Source organism: Hyperoodon ampullatus, assembly GCF_949752795.1.
Source record: "Hyperoodon ampullatus genome assembly, chromosome: X".
NCBI lineage: Eukaryota > Metazoa > Chordata > Mammalia > Artiodactyla > Ziphiidae > Hyperoodon > Hyperoodon ampullatus.
Genome location: NC_136913.1, coordinates 115673268 through 115692998, shown reverse-complemented (window position 1 = coordinate 115692998; position 19731 = coordinate 115673268). Strand labels below are relative to the sequence as shown.

At 41.2% G+C, this 19731-nt stretch overlaps 1 protein-coding gene across 3 annotated transcripts in view; it reads left to right on the top strand.

Moving 5' to 3' along the window:
* The window catches only part of GPC3 (glypican 3), a gene marked incomplete at its 5' end in the record, with an annotated part of 437280 nt that overhangs the window by 16203 nt on the left and 401346 nt on the right, over positions 1-19731 (top strand). The window contains one exon of one of the 3 annotated variants that reach the window (XM_079727247.1): positions 15738-15851. The exons of 1 other annotated variant lie outside the window; for it this stretch is intronic. In XM_079727247.1, the coding sequence (XP_079583373.1) occupies positions 15738-15851 (114 nt within the window). Of the gene's footprint in view, positions 1-15737; positions 15900-19731 lie in introns of all 3 variants that reach the window. One more of the 3 variants, XM_079727246.1, reaches the window with a different exon arrangement.

Here is a 19731-nt window from a genome sequence, read left to right as displayed (position 1 = left end):
GCTGGAATTACTGGATCTAGAGGAAATTTAAATGTATTCAGATTCATGCTCATTACGCAACTTTCATTTAGGGTTTTTAATAGCCGTGTCATATTTCTCAGAAAATCATCTGCCTGGCTTTGCCAGGCTTGGTTTTCTGCCCTGAATGAAAAACTGAAGATTAGCAAAAGCGGAGCCTAACTATCCCCTATTCTATCCTTTTTCACAACAACAACAAAACAAACAAACAAAACAAAAAAAAAAAACAAAGAAAGAAAGAAAAAGAAAAGAAAAAGAAAAAACATTCTCAGAGGTCATCTGGTGTAGAGCGAGGTGGGGAAAAACGTTAAAAAATACCCAAAAAACTCAAGCTGCCTTCACATCTGCTAGTCATTCCCACTGCTGTGACTTCAATTCAGCAAGTTTTTATTGAGCACCTGTGGTGGGGGCAGTGCTAATAATCATTAACATTTATTGAGCCAGGCGCTATGCTGAGCCCTTTATGGGCAACATCCCATTTAATCCCCACAATAGAACTACCAGGTGGGTGTTATTATTTCTCCCATTTTACAGATGAGGAAACCGAGGCTTACAGAAGTTTAGTGACTTGTACAAGGTCAAATAGCTACAAAATGAATTAAATCCACTCAGTCTGCTTTCAGAACCATGTTCCTAATCACTACTCTTGTGGTGGGCTCAGCATTTCTGGGGATTACTTCTGAAACCAGTTTTGAGAACCCAGTATGTGTGAGATGCTGGGGATTCGAAGAAAAAAACTCCCCTCTCTCTGTTCTTGGTGGGGGAGGCAGACATGGAGACAGATGAGGACCATGCATGGAGGGTCTCTGTATCTGTTGAGGGGAAGGAGGACGGCCTGGGAAGAGTGATGGCTTGAATCTGTGGGAATGCTGCATCCCAAATGCAGCCCAGCAGCCCGGGGTCACGGGCATTTGATTTTCCCGTTCAGTGAAGGTTATCGTCTCTGAGTTGAACTGCCTCAGTGACTGCATCAAACTGTTTCCATCACTGCCCTAGTTGACTGTAGCCTCAGCTACCTTGAACCCCGCACTCCTTAGACATACATGCGCGGTCAGCATGGATTTGGGAGAATTGGCTCCATGGTTCCCATGTCATTTGTACTTTATTTCAGTTCTTTCCTGAAAAAAAAGTAAAAGTTAAATGAGGCAGACATTCCCAAACCAAATTGCTGCAGTCTTGAGAGCTGGTGGCTCTCAGGAGGCAGGTCATACAATACTAGCAGCCCACAGGGAGATCCTGGATCCAGGCTTGGTTCTTTTAGCTTGATCTGGAGCCCTCCTGGCATTCCCTCTTGGAGCCCACACTGGGCTCTGGAGAGCTCTGTATCTGAATCACCCCCAGCTTGACAGGAGAATGAAGTTACTATTAGAAATTTTTGAGTTTTTCGGTGAAATCATGGGAATGGAAGGCAAATCCCCAAATTACCTGTTTGGGTAATTTATTTTTGTTTTTCATGGCTCCCAAAGAAAGCAAGGAGGAAAAAGTCACTACTGAGCATCATTGAAAACTCTTTTATGTGTTGCATTAATGCAACTTAAAATTTCCTCAATTTTAGGAAACATTTGGTTCAGGGCAAAGTGAATTCACCAACGTGTGTGTGTGTGTGTGTGTGTGTGTGTGTGTGTGTGACTCTGTGTGTGTGTCTCTGTGTGTTTGAAACCATATTCTTTAGCTTCCAATCTCAGCTTACCCAAAACTCCTTGTGCCTCCAAGTTTCTTATAGCTGCTTTGCAGTGGTTTGCTTGCCAATTCCCCTCCCATGCACTTTCTCCTTCATTAAATCTCTTCCACAGAAGGGGTTGCCACCAAGTCTAGACTTCAGTAACAGGCAGGAGGAGGGCCAATTAATGAAGATTTTGATTCATATTACATGAGAGTGGGGGAAGGAGAAGGAGGCGGAAAATCTGTCCTTCTCAGTCCTTCAGACACTCAAGTTCTAACACAACAGTATGTTGAAGTTGTATAAAATTACTGGAGCATTTACACAGCTAGTCCCCAAGATGGCATAAATGCCACAGCACTAGAGCATGTCAGTGTAGACGCTCAGATCTGCTGAAGGATAGGAAAAAGGAAAAGATCAATAACGTTGTTTCTCACTCAGGGATCAAGAGTGAGTGTTTGATTTTCTTTTGGTTGCATTTTGCTCAGGTGCAGTGTGTATGTTGTACTAACAAGGCAACCGACTCCCTTTTCCACAGGTCCCTATCATAGGGAAAGGGGAAAGATAAAATAGAGGGCACAGATTATTTACAGTGGCTGAGAAAGTAATTACAAGGTGCAATGGCTTGAAACTGAAATTTAGGTTAGCCATTAGAGCTGGGAGAAGCATCTTAACAGTAAGGGCAATTGGACATCAGAAAGATTTGCCTGGGAGCTGGTTAAACAGCGTCTCCAGAAGTGCCGGAAGACTAGGGCAGGTTTAATGTGAAGAGAAACTCCTACCAAATTCACGGTTGGGCTGGAGGCCCAGACTGATAGGTATATTCCATTGCTGCCCAGCTCTGTTTGTGATTATTTGATTGCTAATAGCTCAAAATGCTTTTTTTCATGTATACAAAATATACTTAATGTATCAGGCTTAAGAAAACAAACATTTTTTTGTATTTTATTTTTTATACAGCAGGTTCTCATTAGTTATCTATTTTATACACATCAGTGTATATATGTCAATCCCAATCTCCCAGTTCATCCCACCACCGCCCCCCCACCCCCGGCCCCGCTTTCCCCCCTTGGTGTCCATACGTTGAAAACAAACACATTTGAGCAGTGAGAATGAGGCATTTGGATTAGTCTGAGCACCCTGCTAACGGACTTTCTGGAATATGAACCAAGGACTGAGGCAATATTGTTATTTTTTTTGCTTCTGCAAGACTTACGTTTTATAGTATGGGACTGTGCTGTTAAAGTAACATTTGGGCTTCGTCAATATGACTTTCTCAAGGCTGAGCATAGATAAAATTTGGTTTTGGCCCCTTTGATCTTTTTTTAATCTTTCCCTTTGACATCGCCCCATGTCCCTATCCAGGTGTGCTGGGTTAACTCCCCCACCACACCCCCTCTTTCCTGTGCTCCAGGAAGCTCCCAGGTAAACTCTTTAGCCTTGAGGTATGAGGGAATTACTCAAGGAATGTTATGCTTTAAGACAACACCTGATGAAATTGCTTAACCAAGTAGTAACTCACCCATGATGAAACATTTAGACATTACTAGGCAGGTACTTATAGGTGGGAGAGAGAGGGTGTACTAGTTTCCCAGGGCTGCCATAACAAATTACCTGAAATTTGGTGGCTTAAAACAACTGAATTTACTATCTCACAGTTCTGGCAGCCAGAAGTACAAAATCAAGGTGTCAGCAGGGCTGCATTCCCGCCAAGGGCTCTAGGAGAATCCTTCCTGGCCTCTTCCAGCTTCTCTTGGCTCCAGGCCTGCCTTGGCTTGTGGCTGCATCCTTCCAATGTCTGCCTCTGTCTTCACATGGCCTTCTATTCTTCCTGTGTCTCTCCTCTGTGTGTCATTCCTAAGGACATGTCATGGGATTTAGGGCCCACCTGGATTATCCAGGATGACCTCATCTTGAGATCCTTCATTTAATTACATCTGCAAGACCCTTTTTTTCCAAATAAGGTCACATTCACTGGTTCTAGGGGTTAGTACATGGACATAATCTTCTTTGGGGGCACCATTCAGTCCACTACAGAAGAGAACTTTCTGGGCCTCTTGAATCATCCCGATTTACCAGAGCTCTCTACTCTAAGGGGAACTTGTTCTAGGGAAGCTTAAAGTTGGTTACAAAATTTCAGTGTGTTTCCTGAAAGGGATGTGGGTGGCAACTGCTGTTAACCCACTTTCTAAATGGTTAAATCAAGGACCTGGGGAGTGAAATGACTTACCTAGTCACTCTGGATCAGAAGAAGAGTTCTGAAACTGAATAGGCTACCGTATTGTTATTCAGCATGGACTTTGTGTCTTTAACTCATGGCCTTATTGGATGTTTTTTCTTAAAAAATATTTTTGTAAACACTTTAGCCATAAGAAGGCAATCATTGCTTATTAGTCACTTGAAAAACCTTTTCACAGGACTTGTAGGATCAAGGTGATGGTGTGCTTTCAATCTACCGTAGCCTTCTACCTAGTCTTTGTGGTTTGCAGAAACATCAGGCACAGGGAGTTTTAGAAGCCAGAGACATCTGTGAAGCAAAAGACTGCCTTTTTAGGGTCAGGTATACTGAGTTTTAGGTACAACTTGCATGCAGAACGGTAAATATATAGTTGTCACAGATGAGACATTCTCTGAAGAAATACTGTCACACTTGCTTATGACAAAAGGACCAGTTCTAACATTTGTGGCAGTGACAGTCTTGGCATGTAAAGAGATTAGTGAGTTAGAGTGTGGTCTTCATGGAAACGCAGAGAGAAAGGAACGTTGGAGGTCACCAGGCACAGAATGCTACATAGTGCAGGAGTCCCTTTTGTGGTATCTCTGACATTGCTACCCAAATTATGCTTGAATGCCTCAAGACATAAGGAGCTTACTATCTATAGGAAGCAGGGTCTAACTGTTGAGTATTTGTTCATCCATTCAACGAGCATTAATTGAGTGTCTACTATATTCCGGGTACTATGCCATGTCAGGAAATACAAAGATGGCCAAGATATTGTTCCTGTCTACAGAAACTTACAATTTAATGGTAGGGGTATAAAAGTATAACAATAGCTATAAAAGCTAGATTGCAAAATGCAGTATTAGAAGTACAAAGTGTGCTGAAAATTCACAGAGTTGACAGCTCCTGGGGTTTATTTGGTGGAGAGACTACCTGGGGGAGGAGAGACAAACATTATGAAAGAGACAGTTGAGAGAGACCTTATGGATGAGAAGGTTTTAATAGCTGAAGCTAGGGGAAGAGCAGTCCTGGGACAGAAATAGCATGAACAAAATAGGGAAGCAGGAAATGAAGGCACGTGTTTGGGAAACATTAAATAGGAGTTTAATTCTCACAACCACCTTGAGAGGTAGGTGTTATTGTTCCCGTTTTATAGATAAGGAAGCTGAGGCTCAGAGATTCAGTAACTTGCCTAAGATCACACAGTTGTTACGTGGTGAAGCTGGGATTCACAACCTGGTCTGATTCCAGTGTCCTTCCCTTTGCTATTGCGTGCCATCCATCAGGAAGCTATCTGACATTAGTTGGCCTCTGGAGACAAAGGGGTATATAAAAGGGAATGTGGTTATTACATGGGGTGAAGCACTGAAAAGGCTGAGTTGTTGGTCTTTGCCTTGGCCTCATATCCATGTTCATGTATAGCTATTGTCAAGTGCTATTGACAGAGCCTTCTTAGAAGGGCAGAGGCAGGTCCTTTGCTTCTTTTGTGTCCTCCCAATGCCTAGTCTAGAATGGGCTTAGTGACTATTGATTGACCTATAGTTGAAAGCAGACTCTCAGATCTGAAATTGTCTGCACGGTCATCTAGTCAGGCCCAGATCTGAAAAGGTATTTGGTTGAGTCACACAGCTGATTTGGTAGCAGAACAGATAATAACACTTTAGTCTTGGTAGGGAAGGGTTCTTTCCCCCCACCCACGATGTGATTTCATACACAGGGGAAATGGCCTAGCACTTAGATTGGGCCTAGGGTGTTGAAATTCTCAGCTATGCTTCAGGTCTGCGTATTTGAATATTGTATCTGAAAAATAAAAATTATACATCTCCTAAAAGATGGGATCTCCGCTACTTATCTGAGTAGAATAACAATTAGTGAAAGAGTGACTAGGGAGAGACAGGAAAATTGCCTTGGTTTAGTCCCTCTGGCAGAATTCTAAAAGATTCTTTATCCCGGAACTTCCCTGGTGGCACAGTGGTTAAGAATCCGCCTGCCAATGCAGGGGACACGGGTTCGAGCCCTGGTCCGGGAAGATCCCACATGCCGTGGAGCAACTAATCCCGTGCGCCACAACTACTGAGCCTGCGCTCTAGAGCCCGCGAGCCACAACTCCTGAGCCCGCGTGCCACAACTCCTGAAGGCTGCACGCCTATAGCCTGTGCTCCGCAACATGAGAGGCCACTGCCATGAGAAGCCCGCACACTGCAACGAAGAGTAGCTCCTGCTCGCCGCAACTAGAGAAAGCCCGCCTGCAGCAGCAAAGACCCAATGCAGCCATAAATAAATAGATAGATAGATAGATAGATAAATAAATAAAAGATTCTTTATCCCAACTGGCATATCCTCCAACCCAATTTTGTTTTTATTAGGGTTTTTACCCTGTCTAAATAATGTGTGTGTGGGGGGCGGGGTGGAGGGAAGAGACGAAGGGAGAAGAGGAGGTGAGAGAGAGCTCCATTTTGGGCTCTGAGGATTCTTTATTTTTCCTGGAATACCGTTCTTCTATGAGTTGCTCTATTAGCATCAATTAATCTGACCTGGTTCCTTTAAAACTGAACTCTCTTGAAGTTCTGGCATTGTTTCCAAGTCAAAGGGGAGGGCATCAAACCAAAACCATCAGCGAGCCCCTTGAGATACAAAGATAAGTCAGTCAAGGGTCTTTCCCTGAAGGAACTTAAATGTAGTGAAGATAAGGCATGCAAATGTAACCATGATGCAAGTTAGAGAGTGTGAGAAGTGTCTTTATAAAGGATGCGGAGTGCTATGGGAATTCAAAGGACAGAAAGCTTGTGGAGTGCATCTCTGCCCCCGCGAACACTCTCTCCTGTGAGAATCCAATCCAAAAATAACTCAGAGTCAATTATACCTCAGGAAAGCTGGAAAAAAATGTAAAAAGACAACAAACAAAAAATAGCCAAAGGTAACTAGGAATCATCTGGTGGCGGGGCTCACATACTCCTCCTTATACGGCCCCAGCCACTTTCCACCAGCTCACTTTTCCCTCTAGCCTTACCAGGTTCCTTGGCAAAGCCTGTATATGCCACCCACTTTCACACGCCTGTGTCTTTGCTCTGTTTTTTTTTTTTTTTTTTTGCGGTACGCGGGCCTCTCACTGTTGTGGCCTCTCCTGTTGCGGAGCACAGGCTCCGGACGCGCAGGCTCAGCGGCCATGGCTCACGGGCCCAGCTGCTCCGCAGCATGTGGGATCTTCCCGGACTGGGGCACGAACCCGCGTCCCCTGCATCGGCAGGCGGACTCTCAACCACTGCGCCACCAGGGAAGCTCTGCTCCGTTTTTAAGAAGGAGAACGATGTGATCAGATATGTACTTTAGCAACGTTTCTCTCCGGCTTGGGTGGAAGAGAGGGTAGAGGCAGGAAGGCCAGTTTAGAGGCTGTAATAGTTTTCCAAGTGAAAAGGGGTGAGGTGATGAGGCAAGGATGGAAAGGAGATGAATGATGAGGGATATTTAAAAAGCATAACCAGTAGGATTTAGTGACAGTTGGCTATAGGGGATGAGGGTGAATGAGGTGTCCAGAGTGACCTAGAAATTTCTAGTTATTGATAGTTTGGGAGTCCATTTCCTGGACCAATCTGTGAACCCCAGGGCAGGGACTGTGTCCTGTTCATTACTGTATTCCTTGGGTTGGGCAGAGACCCTAGCACAAAGTAGGCATTCTGTAAATGTTGTATGAATGAATTGTTTACCACTTTGGCAGGCTGAATGTAATCAGTGAATCTGTGTTCCCAGAGCACATGTTTGACTGCTGCTTGGGAATGTGGTCCAGAAAGAACCTCTTTGTGGGAGAGTGTAGTGATCTAGGGATTCAACCTTTACTGGGCATGAAATGATATGCAGTTAATTGACAGTTGGCAGTAGAGATAAAGGTAATTCGTTCTTTAGTTCTCAGGCTTATCTCCAGGGTTGCTTTAAACTCCCAGTACTCCAGTGTGGTAGGACATTTTGGCCTGCCTTTTACAGAGGCAGAGTCTGTCACGGCCCCAGGCATGATCTTTGATTTAAAGTCTGAGCTCGTGATACCCAGGTGTGCCCTTTGCAAGGTCATGTTCTTTCAGGCTAAATAACAGAAGGGTAACCTTCATCTGGGTTCCCTAAGACAATTTCTTCCACCAGCAATCCTCACTTTCCCCACTGGTTTCAAATGCAACCATTTCTTTCATCTGTATTCCTATCTTGATTAGTAAGAAATTAATGAGCATGTAAGATTTGATTTAGATAATGATTAATTAGGGGAAAAGGCACCGTTCTAATAGCAAGTCACTGTTATATGCTAAGGAAATTAGTTAATATTTCTGGATGGCAAATTGGCTTGTTCTCTGTTAAAAAAAAACCTTTTAGAAATGGTTGATATGTTATTTTTTCGTTCATTTGTAGAGCAACCTGCACTTAATCCTTTGGATAATTCTAATAGGCATCTATTATTTTCCCTATAAGTCATGAAGCAAACCAGTTTTGGATATCATTCATTCTTTGTTTAGTATTACTTTAATGATAATATTACATTATTATTTTTAGCACAGCATAGGTTTGTTAGCAAAAAAATCTGCCATTCATAAAGCAGACCTTGGCAATAAAATGTGTGAAATCATCATACACACACACACACACACACACACACACACACACACACACGCGTATATATAGGGAAAATATTTCAGTTTTCATTGTTACTGAGCCCTGACGATTTAGTCTCTTCTGTTGCTGTTTGAATATGTTCTATCTGCTTTTAGAAAAGTATAAGGATCAAGGTCTACATTAATACTTCTTCTGTTCTTTAGCGTGTTTTTAAATGTGATTTTTGACAATTTATAGTCATTAGCTAAAATTGCAGTGTAGTAAAATAACCAACATATAGAACATAATAAAGGTAATTGGAGAATCGGAGGGCTGGAAGTGACCTTGAGGGGTTATTTAGCTCATTTCCCAATTTCAAGCTGTAAGACTAATCTTCCTAAACAGCACCCTTCATCATATCATGCCTCTGCTTGAGACTCAACAGTGGTTCTTTATTGTCCATGGAGTCAAGCCCATAGTCTTTTGTCTGCATTCAAGGCCCTTCAGACTCTGGCCCATCTTGCCTGATAAGCTAGCTATACCCCAGATTCTAGCTTCTCTCTAGGCAGGTTATTTTTGCCCCACTATTCCACAGGTGCCAAATGCATTCCACCCATTGACCTTCTCATCTTTTACCGTGTAGCTCAAGCCCTACCTCCTCCTGGAAGTCTTCTTTGACCCCTAGAGCCTCTGGTGAGCATTTACTTATCCAGCAAATGTTGTCTATATTACATATTTGAAAATTCCACTTTATTGAAATATAATTTATACATAATAAAGTACACTCATTTTGAGTGAAGAATTTACTGAGTTTTGACAACTTTATATACCCATGTAACTACCACCCCAATTAAAATATAGACTATTTCTGTCACCTCAGAAAATATACTGCATATTTTGTCACCTAACCATATATCAGCTTTTACTGTTCTCTAGCTATTTTTGTGTGTGAAAGTCTGGTCTCTTAGCATGAATTTGTTTTTTGTTTATTTTAATTTTACTTAACATATATTGAATATTTACCTTGTACCAAGTAGGCTAAGAGCTTTACATGCATAATCTCACTCAGTCCTTGCAACAACTCTGCAAGGTAAGTGGTATTGATAATAGGGACAAAAAGGCCTGTAGAGGTTAAATAATCTACCCTTGGTTGCAAGCTAGTAAGTGGTGGGGCTAGGACTAAATTGTAAGCTACTTGACCAGAGGGACCATAAGTGTTTTGCCTACCATGACGCTGGCCTCCAGGCCGTTAGTACTTACTGACTTGGAATAAAATCCAATAGAACAGATACAATTAAACAGCCTTATAGATAGTGTTCACTGTCCTCTTCCAATTAGGGACAGAGCTCAGGCCTGGAATGGGGTCTCCAAGTGAGTGTGGTGCACCTGTGACTGGCATGGCAGAGAGGAACCTAAGTCCCAGTCCTGGTGGAGGCGGCTAAGGGTAACCAGAAGCAGTCTAAAATGTCAAGTCCTTGAATGGAGCCAAAAAGACTAAGAACTAGGCCCAAAGGAGAGAGTCTGTGTTATAGGTCAAGCAGGCAAGGACACAGGTAGCCAAACCTAAGAGATCCCCTTACACAAGAGTACACATCAGGAGGGAGCTTTCGGTGGACCACCTGTGATTTAGCTTCTGGAAGGGAAAGCAACTGGTAAGGGTGCCCAGCTTGGATACACATGGGAATAATCCTCCAGAGAAAAGCTTCCATAACTCAAATATCCCTTCTCAGTTGTAAGACCCAGAACTGGGCCCACTGTGCAAGCAAGACATTGTCTCAAAATAACTAGAAATAAATTACTTTATAGTTTCTTCAAGCGAAACATCTGTTTGTGAATCTTCAAGATGCTTGGAAATTGATTTTTGTGGTATTTTAATATATTTTTCCAAGATCACAGCATACAGATGTAACATTTTCAGGGTCATCTGTCTCCACTCCTCCTTTTTAGATCAGACAGACAGAAAGTGTTCTTTCTGTGTTCTCAGTCTGCAGCCCTCATTAATGCACCACTACATGCACAGGGCTGGCTGAGATCGCCGGGGCATCCCAAAGGAGATGGGAGTCATTCTCTGCTCTCCAGGAACTAAAAATCTAGGAGATGAGATTATAGTATGAAGGTACTTTTTAATCCTCCAGAATAAATGGGAACTAGCAGCCCTGTAATGACTTCAGTTAATTTTTTTTTTTTTAGCATCTGGGAATGCAACTTATTAAGCCCTAAAGAGTTGAACCTTTCTGACTCATTCGAATAGTCAATTGCTAAGTCTTCTCCTTATCTCCATCCCAGGCTATAGTGCTTGTCTCTATTCCCATTTCCCAGCTGAATTCCATTTTTACAAAAAAAAAAAATGTGAGCACCTCTTTGACGAGTGTGGTCCGTGATTACTTTTCCTTCCCATCTAATAAAGGAGCTATTTTCCCTTAACCTTCTTTTGTTCCTGACATACTTAAAGAATGCTTTGCTGCTTACTATGTCTTTTGTAAGTTACATCTTATTTCTTGAATTGGCCTTTCTGCTTTTATTCACACAAGTATGTACCAGTTCTCAGTGTACCTCCTTAGTCATTTGCCCTCGGTTCTACTTTTTATTCATCCCACTTGGGATTTGGTTCCCAGAGTAATTCTTTGTTTTGTTGATGAGGATTCCCCTCTAAATTCTTTCTCTATTTCTTTCTGTTTTGTGTGTTCTTTCTGTCTTGTTTCTTTCATGGGCATGTTCATGCATTAAAATGGTTATATTTCATTTTTGTCATTTCATATAGGTGTGTCTAGCTCTCCTGGCTCACTTCGTTCCTTACGCTATCATGTACTGAGGCTTATTTTAAGCTGGCCTGTGAGTTATATGAAATTTACTTAAAACAAAATGTTTTTCCCTTTGGCATTTAGTTCTCTCCTTCCTGGTTTGGAAATCGTGAATTCTTATCAGTTTATAGATGTTTTATGTCCTCAAATCTATAGCTAACTCATAGCCCCCAGATCAATTATACTGGTTTATTGATTAACCAGGCTGTGATAAGTTGGTGGGAGGATAAATATTGCTATATATACATTTCTTATATTTGGATATAACACGTACCTTTCTTCGTGACATCTGACATGTTTTCCCATAAGTTCTCATTTGAGGTTTTAGTCCTTTAAAGATTTTGGCTAACCGAATTCCTGAGGTAGTAGGAGTTTATACAATGATGAGACTTGACCAGCTCAGGGAAGGGGTACCCCTATGCATGCTCTAAGTTACTTCATGAATTATCATATTAAGGCAAACCAAACTGGCGTCATGGTCATTTAAAGAGTCATTCCTGGGCTTCTGTTGGTACATTGAGTGGCAGTTTGTTACCTTCTAAGATGTAAGTAACTCACAGCACTTCACAAAGAAAAGATCTGAGCCCTATTATAACTCCCACTAGCTAGAGCTGCTGGGAGTTAGAACAGTACTAACAGCCACCCTGCCAAATAAACCCTACCATTCTTGAAAACAGGAAATCATCACCAATGGAAATTTAGCAACACAAAGAATTTTATCTATAACGTTTAATTTTATGAATGTATGCAAATACAGGTATTTTAAACCACACACTATTTAGGCATCAGTTTACTAAGAAAATAAATTGGTGTTTGGAAAGTACCTGCTATATAGGATTTTTCATATCTACACATGTGTCCCAACTACCCTTGTTTAAATAAATCTAGATTAGCCACTTGTCCCCAAGGGGACTCTTTCCCTACTTGGTCCAATAAACTGAATCAGTTTCTACTTCTAGAATGGCATTACATTTTGTAACCTCATGTAGAAAGAACACAGTGAGCTAGAACTAGCTCTGTTTTTTTTCTTTTTCTGAAGATAATCATAAAGCCTTTGAGCTTAGACCCTATTTAAAATCGGTTTAAGGCTTGTATATGAGATTGACATTTATAGGAGATAAATCTGAACTCTGCGTCTCCAGACCGCAAATTGTATTTTGACACATTAAACGTCACCTTTCCATCCAGTACTATAAACCGCAGTGCTGGGTTAGGTTTGGTGATACGCATTATCCATGCTCTCCTTTACTACTTTTGTCAGCAGCTCCCTTGAGGAGGAGGAAGTGGAGAGCTTGGAGTCAATACTGTGAGGTTGAACTTGATGAATTTCATTCCTAAATTTAGAAAACTTGGACACATACGTTGGGGCCATGATAACTGGAATTCCTAGGGAAATCAGAGATTGTTACAAAAGTAAATTTTCTGGTAACTTAGGGCTAACTAGTTCCCCCCACCTTTTTTTTTTAAAAAAAAAACCACCTCAGTCATTGAAAAGCTAAAACGTCTGAATATTCTTTCTAGCCTCACTTCAGTAAGATTTGATGTTTATTATGAAAGCTTACTTTGCCAAGGACTTTATGGAACTTTGGGGGTGTCCCCCCTTGGGGGGATATCCCATATACATGTTTTGTCATCCTAGCTAACTACGTCGCTTTATCGCACCGAGTTATATGCACTAGGTATTCATCTCTGTTAACCCCTCTAGGCAGTGTGCTCCTTGGGATAAGGACCACGTCTCTCTTGTTGAAAGCTGTACCTCTACCATGTAGCACAGTGCTTGGCACACAGAAGATATGTTAGACTGGGTCCTCTGAGAAGCAGATGCCAATATAGCACTAGATGTGCAAGAAGTTTCTTGGGGAAAACACTTGGGAAGGAAATGAGCCATTCGACTGTGGTGTAGGTCTGACCCCTGTGGAGGAGAGAGGGAAGGAAGGAAGGTTGAGTAGAGAGAATGTAAACTGCAGTACAGTTTTAAGAAAGTTTTGTCAAGGTCAGTGGGGAGTCCTCAAGCCAAAATGCCTGTCAGCAAAGTCCTGTGTCTCACAGGACTTGGCATCTTTGCCATGCTCAGTCATTGGCTGGGAGCAGCCCCTAGGGATTGTGGCCTGGGCACAACATGGTGTTGAATTTAGAGCACAGCAGCTGGGACCGTTCGTCAGTTATACTCCCTGCGGTAGGAGGTCTGAGATGCACATTTTCATGGCCACCACAGAAGAGCTCAACAAATGCTTATTGAAGGGAAAGTTTGAGTAAAACAGGAGTTACAGAAGAAGAAGGAGATTGGACTTAAATATGTACTGAGCCCTAATATTTGCTAGTATTAGTAGAGGATATAAAATCTTGGGACTCTCCGTTGTTTCCCTCATTTCTCCTCAAATGTCACCTTCTGAAAGAAGCCATCCCTGATTACCCTACATAAATAGAAGCGTCCCTGCAATCACCACATTCCCTATCTACCTTACTTTGTCTTTTAAACATTAAAAAAAGCAGCTATATTGAGGTATAATTGACATACCATAAGCTATACATATTTTAAGGGTACAGTTTGATAAATTTGACATATATTTACAGCCATGAAACAATCATCACAATCAAAATAATGAACATATCTATCACTCCCCCAAATTTCCTCACTCTCACCCGCTGAACGTCTTCATCTCCGCCAACAACCGCTGAACTGCTTTCTGTCACCATAGATTAATTTTCACTTTCTAGATGGAACCATACAGTATGTAATTTTTAAAATTTGGTTTCTTTCACCGAGCATAATGTTTTCGGGGTTCATCCATGTGGTGGCATGTATCAATAGTTTATTTCTTTGTATGGCTGAGTAGTATTCCATTGTGTGAGTATACCACAGTTTGTTTTCCCTTCCTTACTTAGTTTTATTTTCTCTGTAGTACTTATCACTGCTTGACCTTACATATGTAGTTTGTTGTCTCCAAGAATATAAGCTCCACGAGGGCAGGGACTTCACAGACTGCTGTATCCACAGTGCTTGTCACATAGTGGATACCCAATAAAATATTTGTTGAATGACTCTCACCTACTCCCATGGCTTCAATTTTCTTTTATATGCTGATGACTTCCATGGATACAGAAGTGTGTTGAGTCACCAGCGAAGAGCTGAAAACAACAGAAAGGGTTTTTATTATGGGGAAACTTGGTAGACGATAATCATTAACTGAGGTACAGAATACAGGAGACGTAACTTTGTGTGTGTTTATATGGGATATATTGAGTTCAGTTTGGGGTCTGCTGAATTTGAGATTCCCACAGAGTAGTTGAAAATGTGGGATTTTGGAGCTCAGAAGAAAGGTGAAGGCAGGATTAGAGAGTTCAGCAATTACAGGGTTTAGGTAAGACCATTGGGGTTGGGCAGAGATGTAGAATGAGAAAGAGGGTCAACAACAACAGACGAAGAGGAAGTAAGAAAAGATAGATAAGAATAGCCATAGTGGGACTTCCCTGGTGGTCCAGCGGGTAAGACTCCACACTCCCAATGCAGGGGGCCTGGGTTCTATCCCTGGTCAGGGAACTAGATCCCACCTGCATGCCACAACTAAGGGTCTGCATGCCACAACTAAAAGATCCTGTGTGCAGCAGTGAAGACCCAGCGCAGCCAAAATAAATAAATAAAATAAATAAATATTAAAATATATATATATATATAAGCCATAGCAGTTGTGGGGGGTGTATGGGGTGTGTGTGGATAGGTTTAGTGAACTGGGTAGGTTCACTAAAGCAGGGTGGGGGGAGTGTTTTAAGGAGGGATTGGTTAACTGTGAGGACTGCAAAGGGTCACATTGGTTGAGGACTGAGAAGAGGTTCGGATTCCCTAACTTTGGAATAATCAAGAAGATTATTCATTTGGCAGATCTTTATCGAGATACAGAAATAAAAAAGCATTCTGCATCATAAGGGAGCTCAGGAATTCAGAGGAACAGGAGGTTGGCATTTGTGCTACAGCTAGAATTGTTAAGAGTTGTGAGGGATTTTGGTGATTGAATGTTAATGTTAGTGACATTGGATTGGCCAGACATACATTTCATTGGGAAATCATAACTGGAAGTTTGAAAGTGGCTTCTTGGTTGTGTTTTCATTCATAAATTATAATCAAGAAAAAGAAATTGTAGGAGTGAAGATTAGTCTTTTAACAGACAAATTAAATATTGGTGTTCAGTGATGTATACTTTGTGCTATAAATTAGTTTATACAGCATTTATGAGTCAAACCTAGGCAATTAATTCTTACGGTTATTCAAAAAGAATCAGTCATAAAGATAATTGGGAGAAAGCAGGGATTAGTTAAGGTAAATGCTGATTTTGGATAATCAAGATTTTACTGTATTTTAAAAGAAATGCATTGTTTTGCCTTGTTTGCCTCCTGTATATGTGTGTGTGTGTGTGTGTGAGAGAGAGACACTGTGCTTACTGAAACATGAAAAACTTGTTTGTTTCAGGATCAGATTTGCAAGTATGTCTCCCCAAGGGCCCAACATGCTGCTCAAGAAAGATGGAAGAAAAATACCAACTAACAGCACGATTGAACATGGAACAACTGCTTCAGTCTGCAAGTATGGAGCTCAAGTTCTTAATTATTCAGAATGCTGCAGTTTTCCAAGGTGAGTTCTGGGGATCATTTGAGATGTGCTGCTCAATGGCATCATTATTTGGGCACTGGGCTTTCAAATGCTAAGTATGATTTATAAATTACCATTCCAACATTAATACTTGTTATAAAAACCTCCCAGTGAGGGACTTCCCTGGTGGTGCAGTGGTTGAGAATCCTCCTGCCAATGCAGGGGACACGGGTTTGATCCCTGGTCCGGGAAGATTCCACATGCTGTGGAGCTACTGAGCCCGCAAGCCACAACTACTGAGCCCGCGTGCCTAGAGCCTGTGCTCTGCAACAAGAGAAGCCACTGCCATGAGAAGCCCACGCACGGCAACGAAGAGTAGCCCCAGCTCGCCACAACTAGAGAAAGCCTGCATGCAGCAATGAAGACCGAACACATCCAAAATATAAACAAAAATTAAAATTAAAAAAAACCAAACAAACCTCCCAGTGAGAGATTCTGGTTAAGGAAAAACATGGTTTTTAGAGAAGCTGCATTACAATCTTTGGAAAGGTGGGTATTGTCAAAAATCATTGTCTAAGGACATTCTGTTTACCTGTATGTAAAGGATGAAATCTCTGAAGAAGGAATAAATGGTACTTTCCCTCCACTAGCCCATAAAACTTGTTTAAAAAACAAAAATGTTTACTTAAATACCAGTTTTCTCCAGGAGTTAGTTGGATATTTGTGGAACATGCACAAACTCTTTCTGACCACTGGGACTATTTCCATTTAAGTGGGAAAAACTGGCTTAATGGCCCTACATTTTCTCATTTGTGTGAGTGCTTATCCTTTCTCTTTTTCTGAGTCTCAGTTCTTACTACACCTGTGTATGACTGTAAAAGATAGCTGTTGTGGTGTTGCCAGAATGGGTAGGAAATTACATTTCTCCTTATTAACTTGTAGGACTGTCATGGCTGGATGGGGAGTATCTCCCTTGATTCAGAGACCCAGCTAGGAGGATGATGGTAGTGATGAGAGCAAACACTTATATAGCATTATGTGCTAGGTACTCTTTTAAGTGTTTTACATATATTAATTCATTTAATCCTTACAGTAAACCCTATGAAGTAAGTAGTATTATTAGGTTCCCCATTTTATGGATGAAAACTCAAGGCACAGAATGGTTAAGTAACTTGCCCCAGGTCACACAACTAATAAATGGGGAAAGTAGGATTTCAACCCAGTTGGCCTGGCTCTCAGAGTATATGCTTTTAACTACCTCATTATGCCACGTCCTGTGAAAGAAAGTTAATTATGGATATTGGGGCTTTCTTCTATCCTTCCTTAAGCAGATGGAATCAGCTGCCTTTTTCTTGTCCCACAAGGAGAGAATTGGGGTCAGATAGAAAAATAACACTTCTTACTACTTGACATTCGAAATCTTTAGATTTATGGCACCTTTATAAGAATTAACCTGTTTGAATTGTAAGGTGGGTTGATTATAGCTTATTTTGCATATTATAATGAAATACTTAGAATTAGCTGAGAAAATTATTCAAATTAGCTAATAAAACATACATTCACAACAGTTTCTTGGGTCAAAGCCTCAGGATGTTGGGTTGATTATATGAAGTATAATACGGAAGCTTGAAGTATTTGTTAACCTATTTATGCAGTCAGACTCTTGTGAAGAGTTTGTTGAGACTAACAATTTGGCAAAAGAATGAATAATTTAAGCTCATTTTAAAAATACATGTACCATTCATGTACTTCTTAGATTGATTTTGGAGCTGATCTACTGGCTGAAAGTAGGGTGATGAGAAGTGATGTGACATGAGGATCGAGTTGAAGTGGAGGGCTGAATCTTACTCTATGGGCTGTGGAGGTGCTTTTCTAGAATGGAGTATTTGTGATTTGTTTCATTCCCAGAATAACCAAGCCCACAGATGTTATCTTACCATTGCCTGGCTGGATGGGGGTGGTGGAGTGATCACGCTGGTATTCTAGCGTGAAGAGTAGCTGACGTGGCTGTCTATCTGAGGGCCTTGCATGTCAGCATTCACATCTCTGTCCAGTTCTGCATTTTGCATGTTGTGTTTTCTAGTTCTGGAACAGCAGAAGACTAGGAGAGAAAGGAAGTTTTGACAAGATTTTGATTGGATTAGCTTCCAGATATGGCTGCTATAGAATGGAAGCTGAACGCTTGTCTTGTGAACAGAGGGTAGAGAGTAGGGGGGCAGCACCTACTAGTTCTCTCTCTCTCTCATACACACACACACACACACACACACACATACATATAAATATATTATTTCTCAAATTGTGGGGACAGGCAGAAGGACAGCCCTGGCAAAGGAACATGGAGAAAACTAATGTCTGAACTCATTGCCGGTGACTTCTACCTTGTCACCATATGTACTCATTCTTTAACTTGTTTCATTCTCTCTTCTTATTCTTTTCCTGCTTCACTCTTAGAAAAAATAAACCCCATAAGAACAAAATAAAACATGGTCCTAGACCTCAAGGCAATTATGCCATGTTTGTAGAGACATTGCCCCAAATCCCTTCTGTAGGATTGTCTCCTTGTCTGGAGAGACAAGACTAAAATCAGGGATTGCTACAAGATGATGTATTACTGATTGCTGAGAAAAAGAGAGTATCCACCTTTTTCTTATAACTACTTAGTACTCCAAAGAATTTAATTGGCAGACACAGTTGCTTTTTCCCTAAAATACACCCCCTCCCCAAGATTCCGGTAGAACAAATTGTTGAGAAAATTGCTCCAGTACTTCACTCCTATGAAATTTGATGTGAGCTGTTTTCACCACATGAAATTGAACATAGCTCATCTTGATCTTGGCCTAGATCCACAATCTCTTTAGGGTTCCTTCACTAGTTCACATTGGGGGTATTAAGCAGTGAGTGCTTTCTGCAAATACGTGCACAGTTCCACGAGCAATCCTTACTGCCTCGATTTGGAGTTTATGTCTTCATTTGTAGGAAGCCTTTGCCCTCATAAATGAGCCTGGGGCCCTTTGCTACAGTGGTTGGAGTGCTCTGTTGCTAATGTTGTCTTGATAATGATTGAAGCATTTAAAAAGTTGTTCTTTATTTTCAATCTTTGCATTGCCTCGTTTCCTAAACTTAATTTACTTTGATGCGCTTAGTAAAATGGGACAGCACAATCGTTTTTTGTTTCTGCTTAATTAATTCTTTTTTGAAAAACTTGGCTGAAAGTAGATTTTCTTCTCTCTTTTTCTTCTCCCCTACCTAATAATGATGATGATGATGATAATGATAATAATAGTGACAGTTATATTAAGTGCCTACTATATGATGCTTACTTTTACATAATTATCTCATTTAATTGTCCCAGCAGCCCTATGAGGTTCATACTGTAATTGTCTCCATTTTACAGATGAGGAAACTCATTGATGCCACAGCTTCTTCCAAGCCATCATGTGTCATGGTTTTCCTGTTCTTAGTGTGCTTGAGGTAAAACAAAATTAAGAAATTGTAGTATTTGTGGTCCTTGAGAAGAAAAATGGGATAGAATTCTGAGTTTTTCATCATATCTCCACCACCTCTGCACTTTCAAGCCTTGAGTTCTGTTTTCCTTGTAGAATTTCATTATAACTTTCAACCTTGTACCATCAGGAAATATTTGGGGTGTGTCCGGGTTTTTTCTGTGCGTTGGAGGATTCCAGTCTTCGCCAGGGTACCACTGACTTTGAGTGAGAACAGACTCTTCAGAATGCAGCAACACTTCGCTTTTCTGGAAGTTGTCTCTCTCACAACGTGAACTCTCTTTATCAGAGAGGAGAAATGATGGTTAAGCAGAAAACATCTCTGTGCGCCTAGAATGACGTGGAGCTCCTGCTTTATGTAGTTGACT